We start from the raw sequence: 18,594 nt of genomic DNA on the forward strand, positions 1-18,594 counted from the left end.
ATATTACAAGTCTAATGAAGAAATGAGTGATCCTTGTTATGTTGTACCTTCAATAAAATGTTGATCGTTCTGTTTTCTTCTCCCTCTTTTCTTACGTAAACGGCAATTGACACCACTCCTACGTACTCAACACTGCTCTACCTTTTAGTCATCATCACACCTTTTGTAATGTCTCACAAATGTGATTCATCATTCTTTCTGTAACTGTACCCATTTGACAGACATACATTGGCTAGTTGCTATTTTCTAAAATGCAAGATGATGGTGAAATACATAGAAAAGTATTCTTCTAATTTCTCATAATGTTGAAAATATCAATCCTGTTTGATCCCAAATACATGTTTGCGGCGTATATATCTTTTCAAATGTGTGTTTCATTCTATTTCTGTAGCTCAAGCTCCTATCGCCACTGAAAACTCTCATCACCAACAAACAAAGCTTGTGTTACAATCAATAAAAGAGTAAAAGAACAGACAAGAAATCAATATTAGTCTCAACAGTAAAAGGAGAGGGAATGTTAAGTGCAATAAATTACCACACATACAAGGAATAAATAAATCCACTGGTTGTTTTACTTCCTTCATTTATTCACAGATTTGAAAACAATTGTAAAATGACACTTTTTTTAAAATCATTTTGATCCTTCTAGTCTGAACATTTACAAAAAGCAAATGTATGTTATTTCCCCCCTTTCTTTTGATAATGAAGCAATCTACTAACAAGCAAAGTGTAACCTCACAAAATCGGATCATTTACAGCTTTTAGAATGACTCCAAAAATACAAAATGTCTTTATAGTCCCACTAACTTCAGCATCTTTATAAGAAAATGCGCAAAAACAATGAAAAAACTCTGTAGTGGACATTTTGAACTAAAAGGGAAACCCTCATGCAAACCTATGCACAGCATCAATGCATTTGACAGGCTACTGGTAACAACACACATTACCACATGATTTGCTCTGTCTAAATATATTAATATAAACCCATTCAGCCTATTCATAATTCACGTTTGTACAAATTAAAATGATGTAGATGTCTTTCACCATTATTGAAATACTGTCTTTTACATAGTGTGACAGAAAACCTCAGTACAAATGAATGGATAATGGTCCGAAATGGCCTCCCTCTTAGCTCTTCGAGGAGAATCACTTTCATGTATCTCTCTAGTCATTGTGTTCCCTAATGAGAGCTGTAGTTGCTATGTCAGGGTCCACTCAGCCGCAAGAGGAGTCCCTTATGAGGACAGATCTAATGTCTGCAAACTGTGAATAGAGCAACCAGCCCTGAGGAAACCATTGACCGTTTCTGCTTTTTGGCACAATAAGAAAAAAAAGTCAGTATTAACTTGTAATGCCAGGAATGCAGGGAGGAAAAATGGATTTCTAAATAGCCAAGTCATTAGGGTAATTCCTTGACAATGCTCTGACAGTGTGCTGATGTGGCTAAAGCTGAACACTATAGCGGCTGTGCAGTAATTGGATGTAAAAAATGTGGCCTCAGCAACAACTTTGTCCGGTCATGTTTACAGACAGGAATGGAGCTCTTTCTTGTGATGTGAAAAAGATTACTGTGATATAGAAGATGAAGTCCATGCATGAGAAAACATGCCTCTTGAGAAGATTGAAAAACATCCATGTTCATGTAATAATAGTTTACCTTGAAAGCTGTAAACCAGCAGCGAAGGCGAGAAACTACAGGCAAAACCTTGTTTCTTTCTTTAATTTTTGTGTCAGTTTGTTCCCTCAATATAAATGTTTTCAACAGGAAACAACATCATGTCTAATCTGCATCGCAAGATTAAATCAATGTGCATCCATAGATTAATATGGGACATATATTATGCGACCGTTTTCTCAAATTGTATTTTTCTCCCATAAGGACATTTAATCTTGTACTTTCATGAATCGTTCGGACGGATTCGTAATATTTTCCTAACTAATGTGCTAGAGATTAAAACACAGGAAAAGTTTAAAATGTTTCCAATTCACCTGTAGTGTCTCACCTCAATTTTAAGAAACAAAGGGGTCATAAAATAGTCACACATGTACATGTTTACCTGGCTCTATACCATTCAGGCCAGTAAGAAATAAAGACATGTAAAATATATTAACAATCATTCAACAAAAAATAAATAACATTTTACATCACATACATTCAAAACTAACAAAAACACACGCAGCCATACGTTCAGAAGAATATCTTCTACTTTCAAATAAATTGGTTCTCATATATCCAATGTATCTATTGACTCAAAATAACTATGCTCAGAACCATCGCAATGGAAACTCCTTAAATAAATGGTAGATATACAAGAAGTGACAAGAAGGATAGTAACAAAAATATGATACTGGCAAAAAAAATTAAATATTTCTGTGCATTTACTAAGCTTTTACCTCACAAATGCTTGCTTATGTTAATACTTGTTTGTATCCATAAGTGAAGCTGTCTATTTCCTAATAGCACCAGATTTCACAGTGGATAAACACATTTACCTGCGGCACTTTTACTTTGAGAGCATGAACTGAGCTAAAACTTAAGACAATACAGGGACACAGAAAAAAATGTAAGTCAGAATTTAGGGTACACTATATGTATTAAAGATACATTACTTTTGCAGCAATTATCTGGTGGTTTAAGTCCAGCTTTAGTATACAGAGACATCTAAACAGAATGAGATTTCACAGGCGTGACTAGGAGCTCTTGAGCCCTGCTACACTGGGCTATGGTCAGGAGAGGCGTGTGTGGTTGTTACTGTTACACACTCTGCAGTTGCTGTGTCCTTGGTTCTTCGAAGGCCCATGTGCAGCCTTTCCTCCAGATGAGTGCTTAGTTTGTCTGTTAGCTCTGCTGTTATGGTTTGAGGGCCGTATCCAGTGGAGTCAGGGGCCCGGGAGGGGGAACGTTCATCTGGGGGCTCGGGTGGCACGGAGGACTGTTTGGTTTCTTCATGTTCAGGGAGGTCGAGTTCTGTGTGAGAGGGCTGAGGAGATGCAGAGGTGGCAGTAGCTTCCTGATCCTTTGATTCATCCTTGGTTGTGGTCGCGACAATATTTGGCATTTCAGGAGCGCTGGCTGTCCCCTCGCTGGTTTCCTCATCAGGCGCGCTGACAATCCGAGGCAGTGTGCTGTGGTAGCTCGTGTCTATGGGGTAGTTGACACTTTCGCCCCGTCTCAGAGGAGTTCTTTGTCTCTCAAAAGATGAATGAAAATGTCTGACACCAGGATCGCTCCACTGCTTGTGCCGTTGCCACTGCTTGCGTAGGTGAACTCTTGACTTGTGTTTTTTGAGTGGTGACTCTTGTAAATCAAACTGGGGATCATGGCGGAGGAATTCATTGAAGAGTGCATCTGTTTTTTCATCTATGCTGTAGTCTCGTCGATGCAGAACAAGAGGGTGGAATGGAGGCTGAGATGCTTCTCGAGGTATAAGCATTTGACCGTATGGCTCCCAGCTCAAAGAACTGGCACCTGTTTCTGTGGAAACTCCTCCTCTGGCGCCTAAAAGCTCGTCGCCAGGGTCCTCGTCAAAGAAATGAGACTCAAAGCTCTCTCCAATGGTGCCGGAGCGTCCTGCGCGGGTGAAATGGTGTCTCTTCTCATGAGCCGTTCTGTCCTTGGGGCTGCTGATGTCACTGCTGAACAGTCTGAACTCTTCAGGGCCACGACATGGAGCCTCTATTGAGGCGTAGCCACTGTCCATCTGCAGCAACTTACGGGTTGATGTTTCTCCATCACTGCCTCGCTCTGAATCAGTGCTCTCCTGTTTGTGTTTTCTTACTTCTTTCCTCTCTAATTTCTCCTCTGTGTACATAAAAAACTCTTTCTCCTCCTCACCCTCTGCTTCATCTCCTAAGTCCTGGGATGGGAAGCTGGGCAGCCCCCCTCTCTCAGCCTCAGTGCGCCCTCCCAGCGAGCACACACTGTCAGCATCACTGAAGATAGAGTTCCTGTCGTTGTTGCTGCTGTGGTCGGAGGCGGCGTAATGCTCCAGTGTAGCGCGTAGCGTCCAGATGTCTCTGTAAAGTGTCTGGGGGTCCTGGGAGTCAGCCATGTCCAAGGAGTGAGGAGTTTCCCTCTTCCCCAGGGACAGTGCTTCATCTGGGGGATCAGGAGATAGGCCAATCACCCCGGGACCTTTATGGCTGGTGCTTGGTTCCACCATGACTTCCACCTCTACCCTGTAGTATGCACAAATGTATGGACAAAATCAAATGAGACAAAATCAGAAGTGAAAAAACAAACTAGTGTCTCCTGAAGCTGTCGTGACTGGTCACCGCACAATGGTTAATGACTAGCAATGGCAGCTGTTGCATGTTATTCAACTCTTGTGATGTCAATGAAAAAGGCAGTCTAGGGACACAAGAATTAACATAACAAGCACCATAAATTGTTATTGGAGATGGGCTTTCAAGGAGGTACTTGTGTTGTCTTGAATCACAGCTAACAGGAAATTACTTTAATTTATACAAACAAGTGCAAATATACAGGAAACACAGATTTGATCTAATCTAAAATCCAGTTCTAAAAAATAACTACTTATGTAAAGCACAGAGACAGCCCATTAAAATTAAAACCACTCCTTTATCAGCTCTGGTCAAAGGTGACATGACTTTCTATTTCTGGTGTAATTATGGAACCAAATTCTCAATCCTAGGAATAGACACTCTCAAATCTTAACAGCATCTTCTAATACCCCTCATCCATGCAATGTATATGGCGAGAGCTGAAATTGGACATGTTAGGATAATTACATGTTAAAACATTTACTCAGAAAGATAAAGCAAAGTGGGTTTTAAAGCTGTAGGGCTGACCACAGTGTTTTCTTTAGCTCAGTATCTACAGTATGTGTATGGGAGCAAGGCAGCAAAGCAGTGGACAGGATGAATGGCAAGGAAATTAAAGATACCTGCCGAGGGACGGGGGTGGAGTGGAGGGAGGGGAGAGGAGACGGGTGCTGGCTTGGCTCGGCCTGTAGGGGGCGTCCCGGGTGCGGGCGATGTATTGGATAAGGTCTATGTGGTGTGTATCATTGTCATCTTGGTCCATACTCTCGCTGGCTGCTCTCTGGCGCTGGAACGGCCTCCTCTTTGGAGATCCTACGGGGATAAAAGGAAGAGATGACAACACGAAGGATGACCAAAATAAAATTCAAAAGAACTCTTCATCATCTGAGGGTATTTAGTGGGATTTTCTTTGCTTTTGTGCATGGACGAGACAGCAGGAGGGAATCTCTCGGGGGTTTAAATGACTTGGACCGTTAAAAATATGCGTCACGGAGCCATCTGTTGTATGTGAGAGTGTGAACGGTACAGCATATCCGCCGCTGAGCCACCTCACAGTTGGGTACTTCAGCCTCATGCGTAACAAGAAGAGTCTGTTTACCATCATGAAAGCCCCAACATCAAAACAAACATTTCACGTTTCACTTGGAGATTAGATCAACTTTATGTGCAAATAACACAAGAACACATTTTAAAATATTACAGAATAATCTACCTCTTGTGTCCAGACTGGAGGCTCTCTGGCTGCTGTCCAGCTTCCACTTTTTAATCTTCAAGTATGGACTGGCTCCCTCCAGACTGGCATGGCGCCTCAGTTTTGTGAAGAAGTGCAGCATGGGCCCCTGGGTCCCTGCTCCGCTGATAACAGGAGGGGTGCTGGTCCCCCCATGAGGTCCTTCACCGACACTGACACTGCTGCCCCGGGCCCCTGCTGTCATCATCTCAATCTGACAGAGGAGATAACTGTGTTGAGAAACACTGGCCAATGATGTGTGTAATCTGCACTGACGGGGAGGTAAGGGCTGGAGCCTCCTCAGGCAACATGACCCTCCCATGCTTGAGTCCTAGGCTCCTAGAAGACTCGAACATGGAGGTTTATTTAATATAAAAAGTATTTAACTAAATCTCAACAAAGAAAATGTTTGTTTTAATATTAATATATTGTTTTAACAGTATATTTGATGTTCCCTAAACTATATAGTGCTAATATATGATGAAAACACAAGCTACTGTGACTTACAGAGCTCAGGTTTTTGTCCTTGAGGCTCAGTGCCATGGTCTTCTGGTTGAAGTTGGAGTCCACCACAGAGTTAAGATGTGGCACTGCATGTCCAGGCAGTGCACTACTGGGACTCAGACTGGTCAGTGCTGTCTGAGGCAAGGGACACAGCATCGGCTGTAGGAAGAAAACACTGTTAGGGTTTCATTGCTGAATTTTTCATTTTTTATGTTGACAAAATCATTGCTATTTGATTAAGCTCAACAACAACACATAATGTATATATACTGTAATCTTATTATTTACTAAGTACCGGTATGTTTTCTCTTTCATTTCTTAGGCCACAATCCCTTGATCTAATATAAAATCTGGCCTATGCAGTGAGAACAGTAATGCCCCGTAAAGGATGCTCTAATTGGTCCACGTCAGGTCTAATGATGTATCGGACCCAGCAGCGGGTCGGGGCTGTCACCTGGAAAATGGAGAGTGCAGATTTGGCAGGTGGGCACGTTGTCATGGTGATGGTGTTTTCAGCAGAGTCGCACTCGTGGATAGTGACAATCTTCAGAGCCGGAGCCGGGATGTTGAGGTTTGTGAGCCGCGCATTCTTCAAGTGATGGAAGTCGCCCTCTGTCAGAGTGTACCTGTGGCACACAACATTAGCACTGGTTAAAGAGTAACTCAACCTTCAGCTAATGTGTAACGCTCCACACAACCAAAGCCTCAACAAGTTAGAAAAGCCTGCATGAACTAGAATGTGTGGATTTGATAGCAGAACATATCAAATCATGTTTTCAATGCCAAAAGGACAAAGAACAACACATTAAAATATCAGTATAATAGGAGTATAAAGGCTTTACAGAGACTACATTGGCCAAGATTGCACGACACATGTTGCGTTGTGAGATTGCTTTCATTAATAATCAGGACAAATATATGTACTCCATAGCATAATGTTTACAATGCCAACCTATTATTTAGGATTGTAAACCTTTGCACAAAAGGCAAACACATGTAGACACTAGAACCACCACAGCTAAAGTGGATTATGCATTTAGCCTGCTGAGGAATTCTTACAGTAACATTTGAATATGAGGTGAGGCCCATGCTGCTTTAAAAGAAAAATAGGACAGTGAAGTGTTTGTGTTAGTCAGAATTTAAAGAGTGAAGTAAGTAAGACACATATACCTGCGTCCCTTTTCCTGAGCTTTCTTGCTGTGGTCAAACAGCGCAGCTTCATTGAAGGACACGCGGCGGCCGGTGGTCCCCGTGGACAGGAAACGCTCGGTCTCCTGATCATGAGAACTGGCCATGGACAGGCAGTCTGACTCATCCACCCTAATGGTGATTTCTACAGACAGACCAGGGAGGGAGACGTGAATTCAATTGGAACAGCAATTTAGTTGTATTTACAGTAAACATAGCATTCAGATTACACGTTGCTTCCTGTTCAGTGTGATCTGCGTCACACAAACATAACCTGTCAGTATAAGTGTTTGGCAAACTGTCAGTCCAAATGGAGTCCAAAACGTATACGTAAGGTCACAAAATGGAGTGGTGTGTGGTGCCAAATTGATGGAGCCTTTGAGTGCATCCCATTTTATTGGCCACAGAGTGCTTTCACAGCTTCCAAAAATCTCAAAATGCATTCTGGGAAGTACAGCACTACTTTAGGTAAATGAATCGGGTTCACAAACTTGAATGGATTGTGCATTTCTGCTGACTAGATCAAACATGTATCTGGGCTTCAATTATGGCTCTCATCGCTGTATCACTTTTCTTGTGATGTTGCTCACCCATTGGCTCCTCCCTCCTCTCTTACCATGGGTGGGGTGCGACTCCTCCATGTAGGTGGTGGTGGTTTTCTCCGGGTCCTCGCTGGCCCTGAGGCACACAGGGACATTTAGATCAATGGCCTGACATGTATGACTCCTAATGTTTGTCTTTCATCTGACTGGTGATCATGAGCTGCGCCACTATTTGACTTTTGCAATGAGCAGCTTATTTACCTGGCCTTTAGCGAAACAAAGAGGTCAAAAACAGTAGAACCAGCCAACTACAAGGGCCACAAGACTGGCCGCTGAAGGGTCTAAATCATTGCCAGGAGCTTGATGACCTTGAGAGCTAAAGAGAATATTTAAATGATAGCAAACTATTAACACATGTCTTATTTGCGGTGCCGTTTAAACCTTTAGATGAAGAGTACATTATGCATAACTGCCTCTCACACAATTTAATTAATTGATTTCCTTTCCGCGTGAAAAAACAATAAAGAGAAAGTAATAAAGTAGGTGATCCTAATGTATATAGATTATAATAGATAATAGAGTATTATAACAGTATTTTCAGGTAGATGAGACTGAGTGCAAGCAACAAAATAAGTTGCAAAACTGACAAAAAAACAGGTCTACCAGTTATCGGAAAGGTAACTTGCTTCTACTAATCCACATAAATAAATCAAACATTTGTCAGATTTAGTGAACACTGACTATTGAAGGCATATTATTACATCCACTTGGCACCACAATCCTATAAGTGCATGTGTTGCTAGGAGAGAGTCGTGCGATGGTTCTTGCCTTTCATTTCCTCTGTGTTTCCCGGTTCCCTGCGCGCTCTGGACGTGTCTGGGTTTGTGCACACAGAGCTGGGCTGAGATGCTAGATTAATCACTCCCGATGGCTGCTATAAAATCTCATTAGACTCATCATTTGTACTGGTCTGCCCCACTCTCTGCTGCTCCGCCATAACCCGCCTCGCATCCCCGCAGCCTCACAGCCCAGTCTCGCTGTTTATCTACATCTAGCGGCTGTATATCACGACTATATGTGGTTATTTGTGCTGCTGGAAAGTGGGACAGGCCGCCTCCAGTGTTTGCTCAATGAAGGAAGATAAATCACAAATGAATGAGCAGGAATATTGAATGCGTCTCCACCTGTGTTTTCCTAACAGCCCCACAGGGAACATGGCAATCAAACGCCATCTTGTTTTTACATGTCGCTGTAGTTGCCTTTATCATTACATAATAGTAACAATGCAGTTCTCTATTATTGTTGAGGGGGCTTATTTGATGCATCACTGTCAGCTAATTGAAAAGAGGTTCGATGGGCGATAAAGTACAACAGTCCAGTGTCATTATAAGATTTCCACTTGGAAATACAGGGGTATCATTCCATTTGAAGATGTGCTATGTAACTTTTCTGGTGGATGGTCTAATACCTGCCGGTCTCCATGGAGATGTTACCAGAACAATTGGATAGAGCACCTTTCAATTTATGTAGCTTAGATGTTAGTCATGCACTGAACTAGAATGTGTTTGAATACAGTTCAGCGCCTAGTTGCCTTACCCAGCACAACATTTGTGTCCATGATAGCAGCGGCGGCAGAAGACGAGGACGACGGAAGTGACGGTGAGAGTTCCTACCAGAAAGATGAACAGAATAACCAGGAGGAGCACATAGCCGTTTCTCTGCTCCTCCGCCTCGACTGCAATCTGGAGAGAGAACAATTAAAGAGAATGTAGAGCATCTCCTTATCACAATGCCCTCTGAAAGCCCCTGCTGACAGGCTGACTCCGAATCACCTTCAATATCTCTTTTAATAAGTCTATATTTTGGACTGAAAATGAATCCATATACCACAATGCCCAGCCTTCTGAGATCACCCTCATCAACACCTTTCTCTCTTGAATGTATTCAATAGCATGTTATATTGCTCAAAAATACAATAAAACGGTTCGTTCTTATTGTGAGCTGTGTCACCTCTCCACAGATCTTACATGTAACTTGGCCAGGTGGCATCAACAGCTTGTCTCCGTGGAAATAGATAAGATACTGCGGAACTTTCAGACAAAGTTATAGCATCTCTATGGAGACAAGCAGGAGGTATGTCCTCCAACAGAAAAGATGGAAGGGCAATTTTAAAGATGCATTTTCTTTACCTCGTTCTTCCTATGATTGATGAATTCTTGGCTCTACCTTATTCATTTATTACCTTATCTCATTACAAATAGAAGGCTCTTTCCATACGGCAAGAGGCCCATGTTATGATAATCAAGGTAGACTGTCAGAAATGTTAATGAACCTTCCGGTCTGACGTCAGCTTGTAATTTCGCTGCGCGGGGAAATGAAACATGAGATTAGAACCCGGATTTAATTATTGGAAGTCCAGGTCAGGATGTTCCCTATTAGCCAGTGAATCAGTCAGAGAAGCACGCGGGGTAAGCGTGGGTCTGGCAGCCATGTAAACATACAAACAGATACAGGAAGTGGAGAAAAGACTCACAGTGGAGTTTTCTGGTAGGATGTTCCAGACAGTAGACTCATTGCTCATGGTCCAGGCCAACTAGTGAGTCGCCCTGGGAGACCAAAACATTCAAAGCAGTCATTAGTCATTAGTGAAGATAAGAAAGACATTCAAATAAGGTATGTGCTGTTTTCTACCTCTTGCTCATAAGGCATTCTCCTTTTTTCACTTCCCAACTTTCTGACACATTTAGTGTTTTAATGACTTTTTGTTCTGCCAAAACCCATGTATTACACCAGGGTCAGAAGTACACTGCCCCCTGTACTTGTAATCTAAATAACTTCCCATTTTGTTCACCACGACAGCTACAGTGATGTTTGTAGAAGAAGTATTTTACATCAGGTGATCTCCAACCCAAAAAATGAATGAATAAAGACAATAAAAACAAACTTGAAGCAGAGATGCCAACTGAATCATTAAAATATTTCATTCTTGTTGTCATTTCATTCCCTTTCTTTACATGCTTATCCGTCACACCAACTAACGTCCCTGGGTTTGTGACTAATCCATACATTTGTCTTAAATTTGGCATTTACGGCTCCTTACATTTTTAAATACTTTTGCCATTCATCCAGGCTTTGGACTGGCACAAGGAGAACATTCATGACTGCACGTGATTGGACTTCTAATTGGATTTCATGCAAGAGCCAACATGGTGGTGGGGTCTTACTGATAACCAAATATGACCAAATAAACAACAATTTCATCCAACGAGAAATCTCAAAACGTTGCGCGTCAGAATCAGAATCAGAATCAGTCAAACTGTCCGTCCAGTTCTCGTGCACCACATCCAACATCACCACCTCCACCACCGAAGATGCAAATGTTATCCTCTCTGCCTGTGGGTCATCCTTATCTCCACATCAAGGCGAAGAGTCTATCTTTCAGCAGGTAGCAGCCACCCACACAAATGCAGTAAAACTTGGGAGAGAGAAGAGAGGGAAACAGGCAGCCGCTCTCACAACTCACTTCCACAAGTGCTGCTATGCGTTTGCTCGTGCAGATCATGGCCACTAATACCGTTACTTCTGCACCAAACGCCCACGCAGACACACGCACCTCTGGGTCCACGGCACGCAGCAGGGGAGCGACGTGGTGAAATGACTCCTTCCTGCTCTGCCACTCTCACCGTTTGGCACTCAACTTTAGCAACACGTTAGCTTTTGTCTGGGTCTATTCTAAATTCCCTGCACCTGGCATTCGCAACACGCTCAAAGCTTTGGACCAGAGATGCATTCCTTCCATGTAGCTCGCTCTGCCCTACATCCTGCTTTCCTCTTTGATCTTACCGTGATGATGGGCAGTTTGCATGCAGCAGTGGATGTCTGTATCAGGCTATAAGAGAGAGAGAGTGAGGGGAAAATACTCTACAACTCCCTTGCTGCATCCTCAGTCCTCTCAGCTGCCAACTGAGCCGGAGCAGCTACTGTCGGTCACACTTAGGGCTGGCCCACTGCCTTGGGGCATCGGGACAGCTCTGGTACATCTGAAACAGCATCACGTCAATCAGTGGGTTAATAAACGTTATTATCTCATCATCACAATAATGAAATGAGGGATGCACAAGCCTGTATTTAAAAAAAAAAAAAAAAAAAATCTCTCTTTCATCATCTGGCTATATGACGATATTGCTGAAAAGGGCACTTCACTTTTGCTGGTACGAGCCCATTTGTGGTGTTTATGGGCAGATGGAGACACACGGGAGTCCCAGCAGCAGCAGCAGAGACATGTCCCGGCCAGTTTAACGCGAATACATGTTTTCATCAACAATCACTTTGATGCTGGAGATGCTGCGCTGTGTTTGATGTTCATGGACACAAAACGCCTATTCACCGTTCAAAAGCTCTTATAGAAACAGCTCCTTGTGTGGATGGACGGGCTAAGAAAACACCGCGTATCAGGCTCTTTTCTGCAGGAGAGAAATGAGCATCGACCCGCGCGCCTGTTAGAGCCACAGTGATTCCATGGAGCGCCCAAGAAGACTTTGCACAATAAAACAAGCAGGGTGTTTAAATCCGGTGAAAAATATGATTACAAATGTGGACATGGATGACATTTTTTTCCTTTTTCTGATTTCAAGAGCCCGCTATACTCCGACAGAGAAAAGGTAGAGCCCATGCACGAGCGGAGATGGCTGCAACAACACAACGGACCCACTCACCTCCTCAGTTGCCGTCCCGGGCCATGAATCGTAAACAACCGCGCGCTCTCTGGGAACACTTTAATGTGGATTTTAAGCCTAAAAGTATTTATGAATGAATCCCCACTGTTTAAGACCCTCCCACCGCCCCAGTCAGAGACGCGCCACGTGACGCAAGAGTGAGGTAAAGGATAAAGGCAAGTGACTTGAGGCTCCCCACGTTTGTGTGTGTATGTGTGTGTGTGTGTGTGTGTGTGTGTGTGCGTGTGCGTGTGTGTGTGTGCGCGCGTGCGTGTGTGCGTGCGCGTGTGCGCGTGCGTGTGTGTGTGTGCGTGTGTGTGTGTGTGTGTATGACAGTCTCTGTGTGTGTGAGTCTGTGTGAGTGTGTCTCTGTGGGTATGTGTGTGTGTGCGTGCGTGCGTCTCTCTGTGTGTGTGCGTGTGTGTGTGCGCGTGCGTGCGTGTGTGTGTCTCTCTCTGTGTGTGTGCGTGTGTGCGCGTGGGCGGGTGGGTGTGTTAATGTGATTGATAAAAGAATGTGTTTTTAATAATTTAATAATAATAGTTGTGCTGGTATTCAGCCCCTAAGGCTATTTTAGGCTAAAGTGTTTCAGACAAAGTGTCACACGCGAGTTAGCCTGGCTGCTTGAATGTAAGATGTGTTCAGAACTCTTATATATCATACCAGACCATTTGTTTCAAGAAAAGATGCCTCACTATCGTGTCTACGGAGCATACCAGTGTTGTGACGCCATCTATTGGTAGCTTTTACACTTGCGGTCTTATTTTCTTAGTTTTATTATTCTTAACTTGTCCATGTTTTTATTCTATTTTCAGTTTCCAAAACATATAATTTAAGTATGTTTGTTGTATTATTATTATTATTATTATTATTATTATTATTATTATTACTACTATTGTTATTTAGTAGAAAAAGCTTCAGTTGTAGTCATCTGGACTCAGTTTGAAAAAAATGACGTTTCAACTCTCATCCAAGAGTCATTGTCAATAAAAGAATTTAGATCGAGAACTCCGATATTAATACTGTTCTGTGGTAAGACCCGCCCATTGGGAGGCGCCTTCCTGAAGTAGAAAGAGTTGTTTGTTTCAACAGAAACTCCCCCCTTGTATCTACCGAGCTAGCCTATTCAGAATCTTAATGGGCTATTAGAATCCTCTTTGTCTTTGTGAGACCCTGGCTCAACCACCCTGAGTACCTGATTAGCATCTAAATGTCCTGGTCCTGGTCCTCTACCTTTCCAGGGGTTCAGTATCCCATTATAAATAACAGGAAGATTAAATCTGAGCCCTCCATTTCTGTTTAAAGAAGGTCTTTCTTTTTTAACAAAAATAGCTTCCTTGACTCCTCTTTCAAACCATCTTTTCTCCCTGCTTAAAACCTTCACCTCACCGTCTTCAAACGAGTGATTAGAGGCTTCAAGATGGAGATGCACGGCATAGAAACACCCTTCCTTCTCTGTGTTTCTATCCCCTATGTGTCTGGCCTGTCGGAAAAACTGCAGAGAATTTTTAGACAACACGAAGTCCCTGTTTATTTTAAACCAGGAAACACTTTAAGACAAAAACTGGTTCATCCTAAGGACAAGTTGCCGACTCAAAAACAGAGCAATGTAGTTTATTCGATCCAATGCAGTGAAGAAAGCTGTAAAGAACGGTACATAGGTGAGACAAAACAGCCTCTACACAAGAGGCTTTATCAGCACAGAAGAAATACAAGTTCAGGACCTCAGAGTGCCGTGCATCTCCACCTTGAAGCCTCTAATCACTCGTTTGAAGACGGTGAGGTGAAGGTTTTAAGCAGGGAGAAAAGATGGTTTGAAAGAGGAGTCAAGGAAGCTTTTTGTTAAAAAAGAAAGACCTTCTTTAAACAGAAATGGAGGGCTCAGATTTAATCTTCCTGTTATTTATAATGGGATACTGAACCCCTGGAAAGGTAGAGGACCAGGACCAGGACATTTAGATGCTAATCAGGTACTCAGGGTGGTTGAGCCAGAGTCTCACAAAGACAAAGAGGATTCTAATAGCCCATTAAGATTCTGAATAGGCTAGCTCGGTAGATACAAGGGGGGAGTTTCTGTTGAAACAAACAACTCTTTCTACTTCAGGAAGGTTCCTCCCAATGGGCGGGTCTTACCACAGAACAGTATTAATATCGGAGTTCTCGATCTAAATTCTTTTATTGACAATGACTCTTGGATGAGAGTCGAAACGTCTATTTTTTTCAAACTGAGTCCAGATGACTACAACTGAAGCTTTTTCTACTATGGAACACGCCTGGACGAATGAGGGATTACACCGACATACTATTGTTATTATTATTATTATTAATCATATCGAAAGTAAGTTGAAATATATTTTCAGGTTAAGAATAGAACACCTCCAAATCTCCGTGTATAAACGAGCAAAATCCATATTGATTCTAATATATTTTTATAAACGACTGATTCATTCTATATCGATGAAGGACCACATTTCCCAGGATACTTTGCGGTGCCGAAAAGCTTTATGGGCCGAGTACCAACGTCCTTGTCCACTGCTGCCTTCACTCAAGGGGAGTTCTTCCATTCACCGAACCGACACAAAACACAGTAAAATGCTGGCAGCCCGTTTCCTCCGCCGCGCTCTCCCGGTGCTGAGGCAGGCCCGGTCCTACGCCGAGGCCGTGTCCGGTGCTCCGCAGATGTCCTTCACGTTCGCCTCTCCGACGAAGGTACGAGCTTCATGGACGAGCTAATGGGCTAGCACCAAGCTAGCACAGCGCATATGTCCGTGGCACGGATACTTTAACAGTTTGTCTGAGATCTGAAAGGAAATGTGCATATCTTTTGTTAAGCACCGTTTACTGGAATAGGAAGTGCTATTGATGCCACACTGTCCATAATCATTTGATGTGAGGGTCAAAAGAGAGCCTGCATTACCACTTAGCGTTAGCTGTTAGCTGCAGTATCTGTCATTCAATGCCTTTGAACAACAGGTTCAGATTGTACTTTTGGATGCACATGCACCGTGGAACACACATGTTCACATCCATCATGCAAGGGCATTATAACTGGATTGTTTGTTGTTTAATTAAACTAAAACGTCTAGAAGCACATGTATTATTTTGTGTAGGTCATTGTAGAACTCCAGTGTTTTTAACCTGTGCTGGAGCAGAAAGTGGCATATTTGTGTTCTGATTATGGTTAATAACACTATTTACCGGGCCTATCCACGTGAAACAAAAACTGACATCCTTTAATGAAATTCATCATGTCTTATATACTTCAATGACATTTCTGAATATCAATATACTAAAGTTAACTTATTGTTTCACATAAGTTCAGAAAGTGGAGCCATAGACGGTCTAATCTAAAAGTGTAATTTTAGTCAATTGAAATCAATTTAATCCATGAGATTAAATATGACAAATTTGTAGATATTGTATCATGTCATCAAATCTAGAACGTGAACTTGACATGTCAAGATGCAAACATGTTTGGGTTGTTTGTCTACAACTATTTTATTCCCCCCTGATACTTTCATGTGTTTATTAATATATGCATTTTTCCAGGTGTTTTTCAATTCTGCCAGTGTGAAACAAGTTGATGTGCCCACCCTGACCGGTGCGTTTGGAATTCTCCCTGCCCACGTCCCAACTCTGCAGGTGCTCAGGCCTGGTGTTGTCACAGTCTTCAATGACGATGGATCCGCTGCAAAATACTTTGGTAAACATGAAATTAAGCACTGCACTGATCTCTGAATCGAAAAAAATGACCCTGTCCCTGAACCCAGAGTACGACCTCTGTCCTGTTTGCAGTGAGCAGTGGGTCCGTGACAGTCAACGCAGACTCCTCAGTACAACTTCTTGCTGAAGAGGCATTTCCCCTCGACCAGTTGGATGCTGCAGTGAGTAAATGCCCCTTTAATATTATCCAAAGAATAGATTTTTATCAAATACATGCCTTAATCATTAGATGTATTATTTCATTTTCTACCGCTTGTTCCCATTAGGGGTCGCGGTGATTGGAGCCTATCCCAGTGAAGCTGGGCCTTGGGCAATTAGATTTGCATTTATTTATTTCAAAGGGACAATGCATATTAATGAACATACAAAGTAAATACGCCATAATTGGCCTTTTGGCTACACTGCATCTGTCTTCCCTGGCAGGTCAGGACAGAAACTGCATATAACGAGTAACACGTACACATTCAATTCAAATGATATTTAAGTTAAACACTTCAGAATTAAAATTATGTAGGATATTTTTATGCAGCTCTCATAATTTAAATTTAATTGGTCAGATTTTTTGAAAATTCATTTTTTTGACAACCAAGCAATGTTGATCCTGGTAGTGTCCAGTTTTTCCAGTACAGCGCACACCATTAGATTTACTGAAGTCAAATAGCTAAAAATGCTAAATTTGACGTTGCAGTGATTATAATACTACGGTAGTTGACAATACTCATTGGATTAAAGGCGCAATGGACGATTTTTCGCCGATTTGAGAACTGAAGCGGAAGTGCGCATGCGCACTCCCCCGTGCGGACCTGCACAACAGCATTGCGGCTAGAAGTGCGTTTGTTTATTAGCGCGACGGATCGCATCTCTCCAGCCAGCTCGAACTGTCTTTCTCTGTCTTAATTTTGTCCCGTACACTGAGGGAACTATATTATGATAGATCCATGCGCTTGGCCACGGGGAAACATGTTGCTCTCCTGGGGACGAGCCACACGAGGCTGCAGGTGAGCAGTAGGTGCGTTCTATGATTGCTACGTGGCAGGACTAATCGGCAGTCCACGCCACAAGGAAATGAGACTCGGATTTGGGCCAAAAATCGTCCATTACGCCTTTAATGATTTATATGTAACGATGAAAGCAGCCTCTAAATGTCACATGCTTAGTGTAATTGTGAGATGCTAATAATACACATTTACCAAAGGGGATTTGAAGACATTTTGTTGGTTTATTTAACACTTTCCCAGTGGATGATGATCCTCTCATCAATACTGCCCTTGATCTCAGAGGCCATATTTAAATGTCATCCCTATTAATGCAGCCCTGTGCTGTGTGCACAAGCCGTGGAGGGCTGTGTCGTGACCTTGACTAGTGCCAGTGTCACTGTCAAGTTGACTACCAGCTAAATGAGTTATTTTTCTCATGTTGTGTTTGAATCCACAGTGAAAATGTGCACAGTCCGTGCTGTTAATAAGGAAGGAAAGGTCAGTCACTGTTGAGTTATAGCAGATGTGTCAAATCCCCACTGGGAGACCTTTAACTTCCAGCTATGTTTGGCATTTCTCGTTTCTAATCGCTCCTGTGACAAATGGAGCTTTCGGAGGCGGGAGGATTTTCTCTGCTTGTCCTTCACCCCACATAGAGCCTTTTCTTGTCGCCTCACTGCTTTGAATACTGTGTTATCCCTCAACTGGGTGACTCAAGTTGAGTGTCAGCCCCCCAACACAAGACTCAAACTTTATACCACTTAAAACCATCATAGTTATGTTTATAAATTGTATGATTCACAAAACCCCCTTTTCCTCCTAGATGGCCAAAGCCAACCTAGAAAAGGCCCAAGCCGTGTTGATGGCCACGTCTGATGAAGCTGCAAGAGCAGAAGTTCAGATCAGTATAGATGCCAACGAAGCCATTGTGAAGGCCCTGGAGTAGAAGTGTGGTAAGTCTATGATTTAATGCCATTTCACATATGCAGAATGAATAAGATGTTTCTAAAAGTCCTTTCTGTTCACTTTAGGTTACTTCTGTTTCATTAATGGAAATCAATAATTCTTACATTTCCAGCTTCAGTTTGTCCACATTGTATTGTACAGTCAATAAAATAAATTTATTTGGATTTGCTGCTTATGGTGTTTTGTTCAGCTTTTCTTCTACAAAATGGGAGAAATCGATAAAATGGCAAGACAATTGATATATATTGTTGAAAAAGATGGGTTAGCTCTGTATGTAATTTGACCGCCTACCACTTGGAGGCAGTAGAGTTCAAGAAATGGAGATGGGTTTCTTTTAAAAATATCAGTGGGTCATGGCATTAATCATTGTGGACAAATACTTCTAAGTACTTCCTTTTGTGACAAAATACTATCTTTTTGTGGTTTTACTTGTCATTTTTCTGTGAAATGAAACTTACCTGTGG

General features: G+C 42.4%; 2 protein-coding genes across 2 annotated transcripts; one reads left to right on the top strand and one right to left on the bottom strand.

Moving 5' to 3' along the window:
• Positions 1–566: 566 nt before the first annotated feature.
• Positions 567–12,619, bottom strand: cbarpb (CACN subunit beta associated regulatory protein b). The gene is made up of 11 exons (XM_072438483.1): positions 12,465–12,619; positions 11,593–11,789; positions 10,283–10,355; positions 9,346–9,491; positions 7,824–7,885; positions 7,190–7,352; positions 6,474–6,645; positions 6,023–6,178; positions 5,498–5,729; positions 4,908–5,097; positions 567–4,179 (listed from the first exon to the last, which is right to left on the bottom strand). The coding sequence occupies exons 3-11, from the start codon at positions 10,328–10,330 to the stop codon at positions 2,712–2,714; spliced, it is 2,637 nt and encodes an 878-aa protein (XP_072294584.1). The 5' UTR covers positions 10,331–10,355; positions 11,593–11,789; positions 12,465–12,619; the 3' UTR covers positions 567–2,711.
• A 2,292-nt stretch (positions 12,620–14,911) lies between these two features.
• On the top strand, positions 14,912–18,294 carry atp5f1d (ATP synthase F1 subunit delta). Its single transcript, XM_072438942.1, has 5 exons — positions 14,912–15,173; positions 16,014–16,167; positions 16,260–16,348; positions 17,988–18,117; positions 18,196–18,294. Exons 1-4 carry the CDS (start codon positions 14,922–14,924, stop codon positions 18,108–18,110), a joined length of 618 nt encoding a protein of 205 aa, XP_072295043.1. The 5' UTR covers positions 14,912–14,921; the 3' UTR covers positions 18,111–18,117; positions 18,196–18,294.
• Positions 18,295–18,594: the final 300 nt, after the last annotated feature.

This window comes from Eucyclogobius newberryi, unplaced genomic scaffold (assembly GCF_026437365.1).
Source record: "Eucyclogobius newberryi isolate DKJ021-1_F unplaced genomic scaffold, fEucNew1.0.hap1 SCAF_9, whole genome shotgun sequence".
NCBI classification, from domain to species: domain Eukaryota; kingdom Metazoa; phylum Chordata; class Actinopteri; order Gobiiformes; family Gobiidae; genus Eucyclogobius; species Eucyclogobius newberryi.

Excerpts from the sequence above, each read along its gene's own strand:
- atp5f1d (XM_072438942.1), top strand. The coding sequence starts at position 14,922 with ATGAAGGACCACATTTCCCAGGATACTTTGCGGTGCCGAAAAGCTTTA. Across the intron at positions 16,168-16,259 it reads ATCCGCTGCAAAATACTTTG|TGAGCAGTGGGTCCGTGACA; the intron begins GTAAACATGAAA and ends TCCTGTTTGCAG. Across the intron at positions 16,349-17,987 it reads TCGACCAGTTGGATGCTGCA|ATGGCCAAAGCCAACCTAGA; the intron begins GTGAGTAAATGC and ends TTTTCCTCCTAG.
- cbarpb (XM_072438483.1), bottom strand. The coding sequence starts at position 10,330 with ATGAGCAATGAGTCTACTGTCTGGAACATCCTACCAGAAAACTCCACT. Across the intron at positions 7,353-7,823 it reads GGAGTCGCACCCCACCCATG|AAATCACCATTAGGGTGGAT; the intron begins GTAAGAGAGGAG and ends GTCTGTCTGTAG. Across the intron at positions 6,646-7,189 it reads GCTCAGGAAAAGGGACGCAG|GTACACTCTGACAGAGGGCG; the intron begins GTATATGTGTCT and ends TGTGTGCCACAG.